The sequence below is a fragment of the Nesoenas mayeri genome (genome assembly GCF_963082525.1).
Source record: "Nesoenas mayeri genome assembly, chromosome: W".
Classification (NCBI taxonomy): Eukaryota; Metazoa; Chordata; class Aves; order Columbiformes; family Columbidae; genus Nesoenas; species Nesoenas mayeri.
In genome coordinates this window covers 13,973,198-13,986,773 of record NC_137553.1, presented here as the reverse complement: position 1 = coordinate 13,986,773, position 13,576 = coordinate 13,973,198, and the positions used below count along the sequence as shown (strand labels likewise).

Sequence of the window (13,576 nt, the reverse complement as noted above, 5' to 3'; positions counted from 1 at the left end):
TGAATTACTCACTTGAATGTATCGACATTCCTCAATGGGCGATTTGTTGAAACTTGAGAAATCTCTCCTCACCCATGGTTTTGCAGTGTCAGTTTGCTGCAAGATATCTCGGGGGGGTGTTCCACCTCAGAGGGAGATACTGTCACGACCCGCTGTGATCCAGGAGAGCTCAAAGGGCCTCACTTCAGGATTGCTATTTCTAGAGTTGTGTGATCCTTGACTTTAGTCAGTATTTTTCCACTGTAGCCACTCTTAGGATGAGGTAATATTCTGGCAATGTCCAGAACTTTCCAGATCAAATAGTTGTGGTACCATTTCGCTCGGGCTGAGTCCCAGGTAGCAGGTGTACCAAACTGTCAAAAGTGACTGATGGATGCTACCTTTTTCAGGCAGAAAGGGGGTCTATTTCCATATGGCAGGAGTTCCAAGAGTATGGAGGGTGTGCCTTCATGTCTTGATTCACTGTACTCATGCCTCAGTTTTCCCAACTTCAGTGCACTTACACAATGGGGAATTGTTCTCAGCAGAGCTACGGAACACGGAGGGGTAGGGGGGATGCAACAGGTACCTCAGTTGCCCTGTCTCACCACACTTGCACAATGGGAATTGTTTTCCCCAAATTATGCCTGACTGCTCTGGTAGCCAGGTAGTAGAGTGACCCAGGAGAGGCAGGGGGTTGTGACCATCACACAATATATAAATGCCAACTTTGTCCTTGATAGATTAGGAGCTAGCTGAGAAGAGAGATAGGGACCTGAAGGTGTTGCAGGTAAAGGTTGGAAGGATGACAAGGATTCCTTTCTGAAAGAAGTGTGACATAGAGCTAGTAAATTGAATATTTAAATATCCCAGATTCTTTCCTGGCTTGGATTGTACTGTCATTGTGTCACTGGAAAAAATAATTAGAATAATATTTTGTAGGAAACCTGTTAGTAAGTGGCAGGAAAAATGACCTTTCTAAAAGCAGAAATACAAATTTTGTGGGTATTCACAGTTTGTTATAACTAAAACAAAAAGAAAAAAAATCCAAGAAGACCCCCAAAACTGGACTGATATATATATATTTTTTTTTTCTGTAGAGAATTCTATAGTTAAAATAAGATAAAGTAGAATTTATATTGAAAGGATTATTTTTATGTTGTACTTTGAGGATTTTTACTTGATTCAATTACTTTTTTCTTTCTGATCTTAAGTGTATTACCCAAAGAGTACATTGTAGAAACAAAATTACTGCTTTAAATTAGAAGTAAATAACATCTTTTAATTCTATATCATATCAGAAAAAGGTCATTAAGTATTATTTAATTTTGCTTTATACTTGTACTAGTTGCTCAGTTATGTTTTATAGGTTATGAGGCCTAGTGTGCATATAAAATATTTTTGTATGTTATCAAAAAATCACTTATAGGTTCAGGCTATTAATCTTGTGATTATACACTTCTTGAACTAATCTGTATGTTGGGCAGTTGACTAACCTTTGCTTGCAGTGCTTTTCCTTTTTAAAAAAGGTATTTCTAGTAATTCAGTGTCAATTACATGGACTTATTTGCTGTGATGAGTTTTAGTAGTTGCCTACCTTTTAGGTGGAAAAAGTTATTAAATTGTTTCTAGCAAATTTAAACATTACACAACAATGGATACTTTATTTTTTTTCTCTGTTTTTGAGGGAGAGTGGGATTTGGAAATGGGGGGGATGGACACAAAAGAAGTAAGACTGTAGATTTAAAATAAAAATCAATTTTCTGTCCCACCACTCATTTTCATGCACATTATTTGGAACAAAAAAACAATAGATATTCACATAGCTTGATATAAATGTATCAAATATGTGGCCTTTAAGAAAAGCACGCAACTGTCTAGCTAAGTAATTTTTAAATGAGTGTTTTATGTTGGTGGAGTCTTTGCATCATCATATTTTTTTTGAGTGTAAGCATTTATCTTTTGTTTTTCTAGCTGGCAACTGTGCAAAGATGCCAATGAAGCATAACAGGCATGCTCTGCTCATGAGTCTTTCCTTTGCTGCGGATTCAATGTGACTTTTGATAGGAATTTGCTTTTTTAGAGCTTGTCTGTCTCTTCTCCCTTCCCCTTTGTTCAACTTTTTAAATGCTCTTCAGTAAATATTGGCTTTCAAGTCTTACAATGCATTGTAATTGTTTGGAGATATCTTTAGTCATTTCCTACATGCTGAAATAAAACTGTCTTGGGTAAAATAGTGAGTCTTGACAGATTAGAGGTGCAAAGGAAGGATAGGGAAGTACCCATAAAGAATGAAGTTGATTCAAGATTTTGACTTTTGTTTCTGAAGGCCAGAAGCATCTGTTTGTTCTTAATCTGTGATAGAAGGCTCTGTTGTTTGAGTTCAGTTCCTGCACAGGATTTGAAGTATTGAGTCGTGGCTTCCACTACTGTACAGTCCTCTGCCCAAGAAGATGGAAGGAATGATCTAAAAATGTGCATTTTTTTTCCTTTAAAGGTGGAAGAGATGGTACAAAACCATATGACATATTCCTTGCAAGATGTAGGAGGAGATGCCAATTGGCAACTAGTGGTAGAAGAAGGTGAAATGAAGGTAAGCATTTGGTTTTTGCTTAATTTGTATAATATGATATGCTGTGAAGACAGATATTTTTATTCTCTTTGAATACTATCACTCAGTAAGTTATGCTGTTAAAACTTCTCTCTGAGAATGGCATTGTTTGAGTTAGGACTGAAATCCACAAGAGATGCAGCTTCTAATATATTTATTAATGCAAAATCTTATGCAGCTCTTGCAATAGCTTTGTCTTTGCAGTTTCCTTTGGTATTTTAATGTGAAGTGCCATGTAAGAATGTCTGCATTGGTAGTTACCAGAGAACACTGACATGGCCAATTATTCATGTGTTAGTCTTCTAGGTAAGTTTTTATCAAAGCTGATGAAACTTTAAACAATTCAAACAATAGCAGTTTTGACAATTTCTGTTCTGCATTTCTTTCTTCATATTTAACCATAGGTGTACAGAAGAGAGGTGGAAGAGAATGGAATAGTTTTAGATCCTTTGAAAGCAACGCATGCTGTTAAAGGGGTAACAGGGCATGAAGTTTGCCACTACTTCTGGAATGTCAATGTTCGTAATGACTGGGAAAGTAAGGAATCGCTTCTTAAGTTTTGCATATTTATCATCAAGCATATTGTTTATAACATTGACCTAATATCTGTGCTTGTTTACTGATATGTTGGTTGTTGTTTTTTTTTTTCCCCTTTTTTAGCAACAATTGAAAATTTCCATGTTGTGGAAAATTTAGCTGATAATGCAATCATCATTTACCAGATGCATAAGGTAATACCATTTCACCTGTATACACACCTTAGTGAGACAGTCTAGGGCAGGGGTGTTAAACTCATTTTCACCAGGGGCACATCAGCCTCATGGTTGCCTTCAAAGGGCTGAACGTAATTTTAGGCCTGTATAAATGTAACTACTCGGTGAAAATGAGTTTGACACCCCTGGTCTAAGGCATATGTGTTCTAATCTATTCTGAAATACTTAACATCTTAACAACTTAAAATACTATTCAAAACAACAGTTCACAACAAGTTCTCTATTAAACTGCAAGTTTGTCAATTTTTCAAATTTGACTTGATAGCATAATTGGTTGTGCATGTGTCTGATAGAGCTTGTAATAACAAATGAGGACCTTCTTTAATCTCTTAAGTATATCACTAAAGGCACTAAATCACTAAAGCAAACTGAAGCAATAAATTGACAGTGACTACAAGGAAGAAACCCATACCACTGTATCATATGCTTTGTTGCAATAATGCAAGCTATTGTTGAGGTGGTATAATTGCTGGTACAACATTTGTTCTTTTAACTTCATTATTGTTTTTCACCTCAGCCAGTTATGATGTAGCTTTACTAAAATGTTCGTTTGACTTATAACCCAATAACTGTAACCTAACAGTTTCAAAAAAACTTTGGAATAAAGTGTACAAATTCATCTTTAATCTTGCATGTTTCCAAGTATTAGTATACTCAAATATTAAAACATTTTTTTAAAACAATTTTACTAGTAATGTGGTTACCTTAAAACCGCTATAACAGCAGACTCTGATTTTTGAATAAGGTAGTTGTGTGAACTGTAGTGTTGTGGTAAAAGCTAGACTTTTTTCCCCTATTGTGTGTCAGGAAAATGACTTCTGTATGGTTTTACTTTATTTTTTCAGACACTTTGCTTCTGAAACTTTTAGATAATACCAGTTTACCATATCTGTCTCACTAAAGTAGTAGCTTCTTGAAATGATATTTGTTATAAATATTTCTTGCTCTCTTTTTCTCTCTCCATATTTATGGAAACATAAATAACTGTAGATGCATCCGTTTATACTTAACCACTAGTTCAGTTTGTAGTTAACAAGTATTAACTAAAATGTAAACCTGACGTTGAGAGAACAGAAGGGGAAGTGTCTCTTCCTGGTTATCTACTGAAAAAGTCATTGTAGCTTGGCTTCCTACATTTCGAAGGCCTTAAACTTTTGCCTTTTTTTTTTTTAAATGAAGTGTAGCCATATGACCCAATACACATCTGTACAACACCTATGTTCTGTTTCACTTTTGAAAATTGCATGAAATTACTATATTAAAGAAACTTTTTTACTTAACGACTGACCTGTTTTGCCTTTTTTCTTTATCTAAGAATAGTAAGTACTTAATTTGCAAAACCAGAAAAACTTATATTGAGGTGTTTCTCTGCAGAGAGTGTGGCCAGCTTCTCAAAGGGATGTGCTGTATTTGTCTGCCATCAGAAAGATACCAGCATTCAGTGAAAATGATCCTGAAACATGGATTGTGTGCAATTTCTCTGTGGAACATGATGGTGCTCCTGTAAGCGTTTATTTCATTCTATCAAGTTCTGCTTTTAAGATACCATTTTTCTATTGTGTAGTGATGGTCTTGCAATACTAGTGGAAGGGGAGGGGTATGCAAAAATACAGTTTGTTTAAATCAGATGATACAATGACCTGATGAAGGCATTCTGAGCCAAAAGCTTTCTTACTTTATCTCAACAGTTGGCAGATCTAAGGTGTTGCAGAAAAATTGAAGCAAAATTTTTGGAGATGTGAAAACATTTTAAAGAATTGAGGTCACTTCGTATGGAATCAAGTCAATAACTCTTCAGTATTGTCAGACATGGGAATAGGCTTATATAAATGTAGATATGGAATCTGTTAAACCTTCAGTTTACATAGTTCTGCCTTGATTCTGTGCTGATTGCTATACCATTGCCTGCTTACAAGAAAAAGTTATTAACTAATATTTGTAAATGCTGATGCATTATCCTTTAGATGTTTCCTTACTTGTCACAGTAATTCACTGTATTAAGCAAACAAAAACCTGAGATTAAGGCATTTCAGTTTAACCCTTTCCCTATTCACTATGTACATTTCATTTCATTCACATTCATGTTGGATTCATGTAGTGCTAGAATGCGAACTCCCCGAAACACAATTTTTGGAGTGTCTTAGACTTTATACCTTTATACTAAATTAAAACGTTATCAGTCAAGTATGCTGAAATAAACTTTGTTTGAAGCTTACAAATGTTTTGGGGTTTTGTTGTTTGTTTTTTTTGTTGTTGTTTGGTTTGTTGTTGTTGTTGTTGTTTGGGTTGTGTGTATTGTTTGTGTGTTTTGTGGTGTTTTTTTTTGTTGTTGTTTTGTTTTGTTTCATTTTGTTTTTTGGCAGCTGAACAATCGCTGCATCCGTGCCAAAATAAATATCGCTATGATTTGTCAGACGTTAGTAAGCCCACCAGAGGGGAACAAGGAGATAAGCAGGGACAATATCCTATGCAAGATTACATATGTAGCTAATGGTAAGTCTAAAATTTTTCAGTTAGACATTCGTGATATATGCTGATTCTGGGGAGCTGGATATGGGGGGGAGGGTGGGGTGGAGAAGGGTAATGCAGTTTTTTGTTACACATATATAGGATCACACTTGTGGTCTTCATGGTCAAAAAGACTCGAATTAATGTGCTACATCAATCAGTGAATGGTATCTTTCATTGTGTGGTATTCTGGGAGGAATAAATGAAAGTAATGTGTAGTTCAGTCCTAAGTACAGAACCTTGGGGCGGAGGGGGGTGGGCAAGCTGTATAATATAGTCTACATATTTTTAACTTTTTTAACTGATAGAATCTTTGGTATTGACTGCAAAGTTAGCAAAGCCAAAATGTATTGTTACTGTACCCAGTATTTTGCAGTGTATTATAGTATCGGAACCACATACCTATTAGCCCCTCTACTGCAGCTACAAAACACTTTGAATATCTCACCTGCTTATTATTTTTGTCCACCTATTACACAGTTTACTAAAGAAGCAAAATCTGAAAAATGGGTTCAGTAAATCTTTGCCATGTAGGAGTGATGCAACTTGTATTAAATCCTGTAGAAATAATACTATATGAAGTTAAACTCTGGGGTAAGCTGCTTTGTTTCCTGTTTAGAAGTTTCACAGTTATTTAAAAATACATTTTCATTGACAAATTCTGAACTGTGATTATATGGGAAGTGGCAGCTTTTTCAGCAAAGTACTTGACCTGTGAATTTAAGCATATTTTAGAATCAGTTCAATTTTTTTTAAAGTGCTTTAAAAATAATTTGTAAGACATTGGCTATGTAGCAAATCTGTAGGCAAATGCAGCAGTTATTGAAAAGATTGACTTCTTAAAGAATATCATCTTTGATTTGGTCATTCCCCAAAGACAACACATCATGTTTAATGTTTTCTAAATAGTGATGTCATAGAACTAGACTGAATTGGAGTATTAAGAGTAGAAAGTGCTGCAATAAAAGCTGTAAGGGCATAAATTCTGCTGATTGTTCTTTCCTGTTACTTCAGAAAGAGTTTCAGGAATACAAACTTAAATTTTCTTTTCTAGCTTTTATCAGATTTGCTGTATTTCAGTATCTGGCTTCCTGTCTCCTTCTAGTGAACCCAGGAGGATGGGCACCAGCATCAGTGTTACGGGCAGTGGCAAGACGAGAATATCCAAAATTCTTAAAGCGTTTTACATCATATGTGCAAGAGAAAACGGCAGGACAGCCTATTTTATTCTAGTATTAACAGGTATGCATTCATTTTTTTTATTCTTGATTCTCTGTTGTAAATATTTAAGGCCAAACAGAAATATGCGATCTAGAAATGTATTATAATTAACATTAATTCAGTGCTTAGTTTTAATATATGTATGCAATATACTTTTTTAAACATTCGTGTAATACATATTTATTATTAGCATGATAAATAAGGGCTGCACAGGTTATCAAGCATTAATTTTTGTAGACTTTTACTAGTTTGTCTTCCAAAGTTTTGCATGCATGTTTAATTTATGTAGAAGTATAAAAGGATGTGTTTGTTTTTTTTTTTTCTCAGCTATCACAGGCATTTTACATGTGTTCTGAAAAAGAAAACATACTGAAGTTTCTTTAGAGCCTCATGAGATTTTGATATCTTAAATTCTAGTTATACTTGCATATCTGATAGACTATTATGAAGGTCAAAGTATTCTTTTATATTGACAGAATAGTTTAGATCTAGGATTTTTATTAATGGAACTTTTCTGACAAACCAATGTCAATTACTGGAGTATTTAAAAGACTGTGACTTAAATTTTTAGTCTTTCTGATGAGCCTAAGAAAGAAAAAGGGTTTACCGGTGCTTTCTGAAGTTAATGGATGTATTTTAATGATATAGATCATTGGGCTAATCTAAAATTATTTTAAGGTTTAAATAATGATGTGATATTAGAAAATAATTTCTCAATCACTTTTGGGGATGTCTGAATCTGTCAGATGTAAGCCTTTGTGCTAAGTAAGGCTTTTCTTAATTTTTCCTAGTGTAGACTCTTGCCATATACTTCATTACGTATAACTGTAGTGTCAAACCACTAAATTCCAGATACAAAGTAGAATTTGGTAGCTTGATTATTAGAGCATGATCTGAAAATGAGTTTTTAACACTTTTCTATGCATGACATAGGCTACCTCTATATTTAGGTTCTATTTATTATGTCAGACTCCAAGAGTCTTAGTAACTTGATCCTTCTGTAACAGGTAGCCCTGTAATGATTCACATTTTTAATTGTATTGTTAGAGAACTAGTGTAAGTGAACCATTTAAAACATGACTGTCATAAGCCAATAGGTCAAACATGATAATAGCAGTGCTGATACTATTTAAGGGGTTTAACAATTTCTTATTTTCCTATTAGTATTCAAAATTGTCAGTACTGTATTTTGTCTTTGATTACTTGCAGTGATCAGAACAAGACTGGGTGAGCATTCCACACTGAAGTGACCATGCATAGAGCACTCCATGCTGGAACGAAGGATCTACAGTCTTCTTATGGCCAAAGTTTTAGGCTTTGTATGCTGAAGTAAAGAAGTTTTGCGACACTATGAGGCTGAATATTTAACATTATCTCTCTCATAAATTTTCTTGCAGAATCAGTGTGTAATTATAATTAGATGTATTGATAACATGTATATGTTGCCTGCTCAAGAGGAAGAACTTGTACAACTTTGAATCACCAACATGGGTTACTGCTTTAATTTTAAACAACTTGCAGAATTTCACTATCAACATTCCTAAGGTACTTGTGCAGTTTTTATGCATCTAAAAAGCACAAAAGACAAATGCACACATAGCATACTGTATGTGCTTTATATGCACAAAAATTTATGTGGTATTTGGGGGGTGGGGGGGAGGAAGTTTAGTAAATACTAGGTGACGTTTTGGCAGGTTTTGTTTTGCTTTGTATAATCATATTTAATTGCTGAATGTTTCTATAATGAATCATCTTGTTACATATCCTTTTGACTTAGCCTTTTCTGTTGTCTTACTCTTATGAAGTTCTTTGTCTCTGAAGGAGTAAGAGCGTGAAAAGCTTTTATTTTTTTCTAGATATCTTTATATTTCTATTGTATTTTTTAGTTATGTAATATGTGCTACAGAATTTTTGTTATTAAACATGATCCAAAAATTTCTAGGCATATTCTGTATGAGAGGGCAAGAGAATGCCTGAAAGCTAGAAGTCATCTGCCCATGGACTGCTTTCTTGCATGATATCTGGGGCTTTCCTGAAGCTGAGAGAAGGTACACTATAATATTTATTGAAATAATTTGGACTACATAGGACAACATTCCCAGCACAGAATGAGGATGAGTACGTTATTTTCAGATCCTGCATATGTTTTCATCATCTTAATAAAGCCATGCTATGAGGTTCATGTAAAATATGAGTTGCATGTCTTCATCAAAAGCCCATCAGAGCTATAAGAATGTGTAGTTTTTATTGGAAAGTTCCCTCTGGTTGCTGTGAGAATTTAAATGTCAGATATTTGCCTGCTTTTGATTCTGGAGATGCTCATTAAGAGAGGACTCTGGCAGGCTGATACTGACTTTGAGGTCTTTTATCCATGTCCTGAAGTTGAAAACTCTTCAGAAACTGCTGGGTGTTTCACTGACCTGTGTATCTCAAGAAAAAAAATATCATATATATATATATATATATTCAAAATAAAACTGAAAGTCTTATTTGATATAGTATGGCAGGTGCCTGAAAATAAATACAAGAGAGCAACTTAATGAAGATTTGGTGAATGATTAAATGTGATCTGCACAGTGTTGAAACAAATACTTTATCTGTTCATTTTATCTATAAAGATGAAATCATACATGACACCTGATTGCACATGCATGCAGATTTCATGTTTCATAACTCTTCCCTTTTTATTTGCCTTTTTCTAATGATGTGCATGGAATATGCCTTATTACAGAGTTATTCTGTTAATTTGAATATGTAGAGAAGTGCCTATATGTTAAGGCTAGCAAGGCAAATAAGATGAAAATTTGTACAAAATATAAGGAGTTTAACTCCTTATTTGCCATTTCTTGTAATTGTTGAACACAGGCAAGTAGCTGTTTAATAATTTAATTGGATGTGTTTATTTTACAAAGGTATGGAAAGTTTACAAAGCAGTATTTAAATTTTATATCATTAGTTGCATTTGCACTAAATGTGATGTGCTTTTGCAATTTATTCTGTAAATAAAATTAAACTACAGACACTATTTGTAAAGAATATTTTACTTTTAGATAAAGGCACTTGTACTTCACTACAGCTATCCCTGCCCAATCAGAGTTGTAAGAGGCCTCTTAAAGAATATGGAAAGAGTTGCAAGATTGAGAAACTGGAATTAATTGACCTCCTGAAAAACAAATTAAAAAGGCAGCTCTCTGTCAGCCTCTCAAATTGTCCATGTGCAAGTAGCCATTAGGTCTTTTCTTCCAGAAGGGATCTTCCTTTTATAGTTTTATAAAATTTCTCCTGTCTCTTGAGCCCACCCCTCTTTCCAGTCACTGCCACATATCTGCGCATTTGAATTCTCTTCTTCCTGTTAATGGATCTGTAGTATTTATACAACTGTGGTCTTTGCAGAAGCAGCCCATGACTCTAGAATGTCTGTTTTTATAAGCTGAACCAATTTGAAAGGCTGAGAACATGGCTATCTTCTCCATCAGATATTGTTCTCTGAATATCTGTGTCTGTTCGGAGAATGTGGATGTTACTGAACTAGATCTGAAGGAAATTACTTGGTAGAACTTGTACTGGGAATGCAGATGAGAGATGGTAATTTTCATCCTGTCTGAGAACCTGAACATCTTATTTTGACAAATTTACCTGTGAAAAATGTGATGCTATTTGGGAAAAAAAATGCCTTTTACTGAATTGGGCTGAGCTGGCTTATCTGAAGTTGTGCAGATTCTCTTTAAATTGATCATATTGTCCACTTGTATTTTTGTCAAGTTGTATAGATAATGCTGTATTTGAATTGCCACTTTTCATCTACAGACTCAAAACATGAATCGTATTTTAGTACCTTGAGTGTATAGAGTGTAACTGTTCTATAATAGCTTTATGATCCTAAAGATAAGTTTCTAAAAAATTGAAAGAAGATGTCTCTTCCATGTTACAATCACCAATTTTAAACCAGTATTTAAAAGTGAAAATTATTAAAAATTATGAAGAAAAATCCTGATTTGTAGTTATTTTCAACTTTCATTGCTTTGGAGAAACTTATTTAAAACATTTTACCTTTTAACCAACTTTTAGGTCATGTATGAAGTTATATATATGTAATACTATAACATATGAGAAACATTTAACAGGAAAGCAGTTTGCTTATATTACTGAGATTATGGAGATGAAAACTTGAATGCCACATTAGTTTATATATCAATAAGCTCATTTTGTGCTAGCATATCAGAGGCATGTTAAAAGATGTTCCTGTACAGTATAGTCTTAATATAGAGCATTTATGAAGCTCTATTTAAGCTTTTGTCTCTGTACAAAATTAACAACATTATGGAAATTTCCATGGGAAGAATGGAGATCCAGGACTGAGGAGTGCCAGAGAATAAACTTGTTTTTTCTAAAGTATGAAGAATTTCTGAGATGAGCTTCTGAAGAGCAAGCTTTCTTAATAGCAGGAATAGCTGGTGCCTAATGGATCAATAACATTCCTGCCTTTTTATGTTATGCAGGGATTTCTACTTTTTATATAATAATCAATAAAGTTGTAGAAACCTAACAAGTATGCAAAACTAGAGGAACAACTTAAAATGATAGAAGGCATTACTTACACAAAAATAAAACTTCTAGCTGCATCAGGCCTCAGGTAATATAATGCAACAACTGCAGAGTCCTTATGCAATCCCTGCCCTTGAAGAATGCAGCTATTTTAGCTGGCAAAAAATAAATCCTCCCAAAATAAAATAAAAATAATACAGTCACATTCTTGGTCCCATAAGTCATGCTTCTGTTTTAAAAATATATACTTTCTGGTAAGGAGAGGTTGAGCATTTCTAGAGCTGTCTGTATAACTACCAAAAAAAAAAAAGGAAAAAAGGTCAGCAAAGTTGTTACCCTGGATTTCAAGAGAGCAAACTAAGCTATTCAGGGAGCTACTTAGCAGAGTACCCTGGGAATCTGCTTTTGAGGGCTTAGGAGTCCATGAGTGCTGGACAGTTTTGAAGAACCACCTTTTAAAAGCTGAGGAGCAGGCAATCCCACTGTATCAGAAGTCAAGCAACTGGGGCAGAAAACCAACTTGACTGAACAGGAAACTCCTCTTCGAACTCAAGAGGAAAAAGAAACTGTATGATCTGTGGAAGCAAAGTCAGGCTTTCCACGAAGATTACAGAGCCATATGTTCAGGGAGAAGACACAGAAGGCCAAAACTCAATTAGAGTTGGAAACTGGCTGCTTTTATGTCAGACAAAAAAGGCTTTTTAAAGTATGTTAACAGCAAGTAAACACTGGATCAGTACTTGATGATGGTCACCTGACTAATAGGAAAAAGCAGAGTAATTTAATGCTTTTTTTTTCTCAGTCTTGAATAACACTGATAGACCTTGGGCTGTTCAGTCCTCTCAGTTGGAGTGCAGGAACAGTGACTTGCCATTTCTGGAAATTGTAAGGGGCCACCTGTATTGACTGAATGTTCACAAGTCTATGTGGCCTGATGGGATTCATCCCAGAGTACTAAAGGAGCTAGTGGAGGTTATGGCAGGACCCCTCTCGATCATCTACCAAAAGTCTTGGGGAGTCTGGGGAGGTCCCTGCTGACTGGAAGCTAGTCAATGTTATTTCAGTCTACAAGAAGGATGTGAGGGAAAATGCAGGGAAATACAGACCTGTTAGTCTAACCTCAGTTTCTGGAAAAAAATGCAATTATCAGGCACAGTCAACATGGGTTCACAAAGGGAAAGTCCTGTCTGACTAATCTGATATCAGTGGGAATCTAATGGCAGATTGGCAAGGATGATTGTAAACACTCAAGTGACTTGTAGCTGGGGTGTACAAAAACACATATATCATACTAATTGTTGTTTAGTCTTGTGTACTTGACAAGTAGAACCTAGAGGGCTTTTGGACCTTTTTGGGGGGAATTTGCAAGCCCAGATTCTCCAAATGTGAAATTATATTCTGTTGGGTTGCCCCTACTTCTGTTATTTTGTTCCCTCCCACAAGAATATCATCAATGTATTGATAAACAGCTATGCCTTCGGGTTTGAGTATTTTTTCTAGCTCCTGGGCTAAAGCATGATGAGCCAATGTGGGAGAATGTTTGTATCCCTGGGGAAGCTGGGAGAAAGTGAATTGTTGTCCTTCCCATGTAAAAGCAAAACGATCTCTGTCCTCCGATTGCAATGGTATCATAAAAAAACATGTCTTTAACATCTATTGTTGCCATGATTGGATGAGCCTTTTCCTGTATCATGGTTATTAGTTTGGCCAGATTGGGGACCGTGGCGGTTAAAGGATCCGTGTTGGCATTCAGCCACTGAAAATTTATTGTAAGTCGCCACATCCTGTTAGGTTTTCTAACTGGCCACACCGGAGAGTTGAAAGGAGAATGGGTATTTATAACAACTCCTTGTTCTCACATTTCTTTTATAACCAGTTTGATACCTTCCTTGGCACCCAGGGGAAGGGGGTATTGTTTAACATTCGTAACTTGTCTATA

At 35.2% G+C, this 13,576-nt stretch overlaps 1 protein-coding gene across 2 annotated transcripts in view; it reads left to right on the top strand.

Moving 5' to 3' along the window:
• LOC308051393 (ceramide transfer protein-like) overlaps positions 1-7,104 on the top strand; it is a gene marked incomplete at its 3' end in the record, with an annotated part of 150,221 nt that extends 143,117 nt beyond the window's left edge. For both annotated transcript variants that reach the window (XM_080361823.1, XM_080361822.1), the window contains 6 exons: positions 2,477-2,572; positions 2,995-3,127; positions 3,251-3,321; positions 4,738-4,866; positions 5,727-5,856; positions 6,977-7,104. In XM_080361823.1, coding sequence (XP_080217949.1) covers positions 2,477-2,572; positions 2,995-3,127; positions 3,251-3,321; positions 4,738-4,866; positions 5,727-5,856; positions 6,977-7,104 — 687 coding nt within the window. The remainder of the gene's footprint in view (positions 1-2,476; positions 2,573-2,994; positions 3,128-3,250; positions 3,322-4,737; positions 4,867-5,726; positions 5,857-6,976) is intronic.
• Between the last annotated feature and the right edge of the window lie 6,472 nt (positions 7,105-13,576).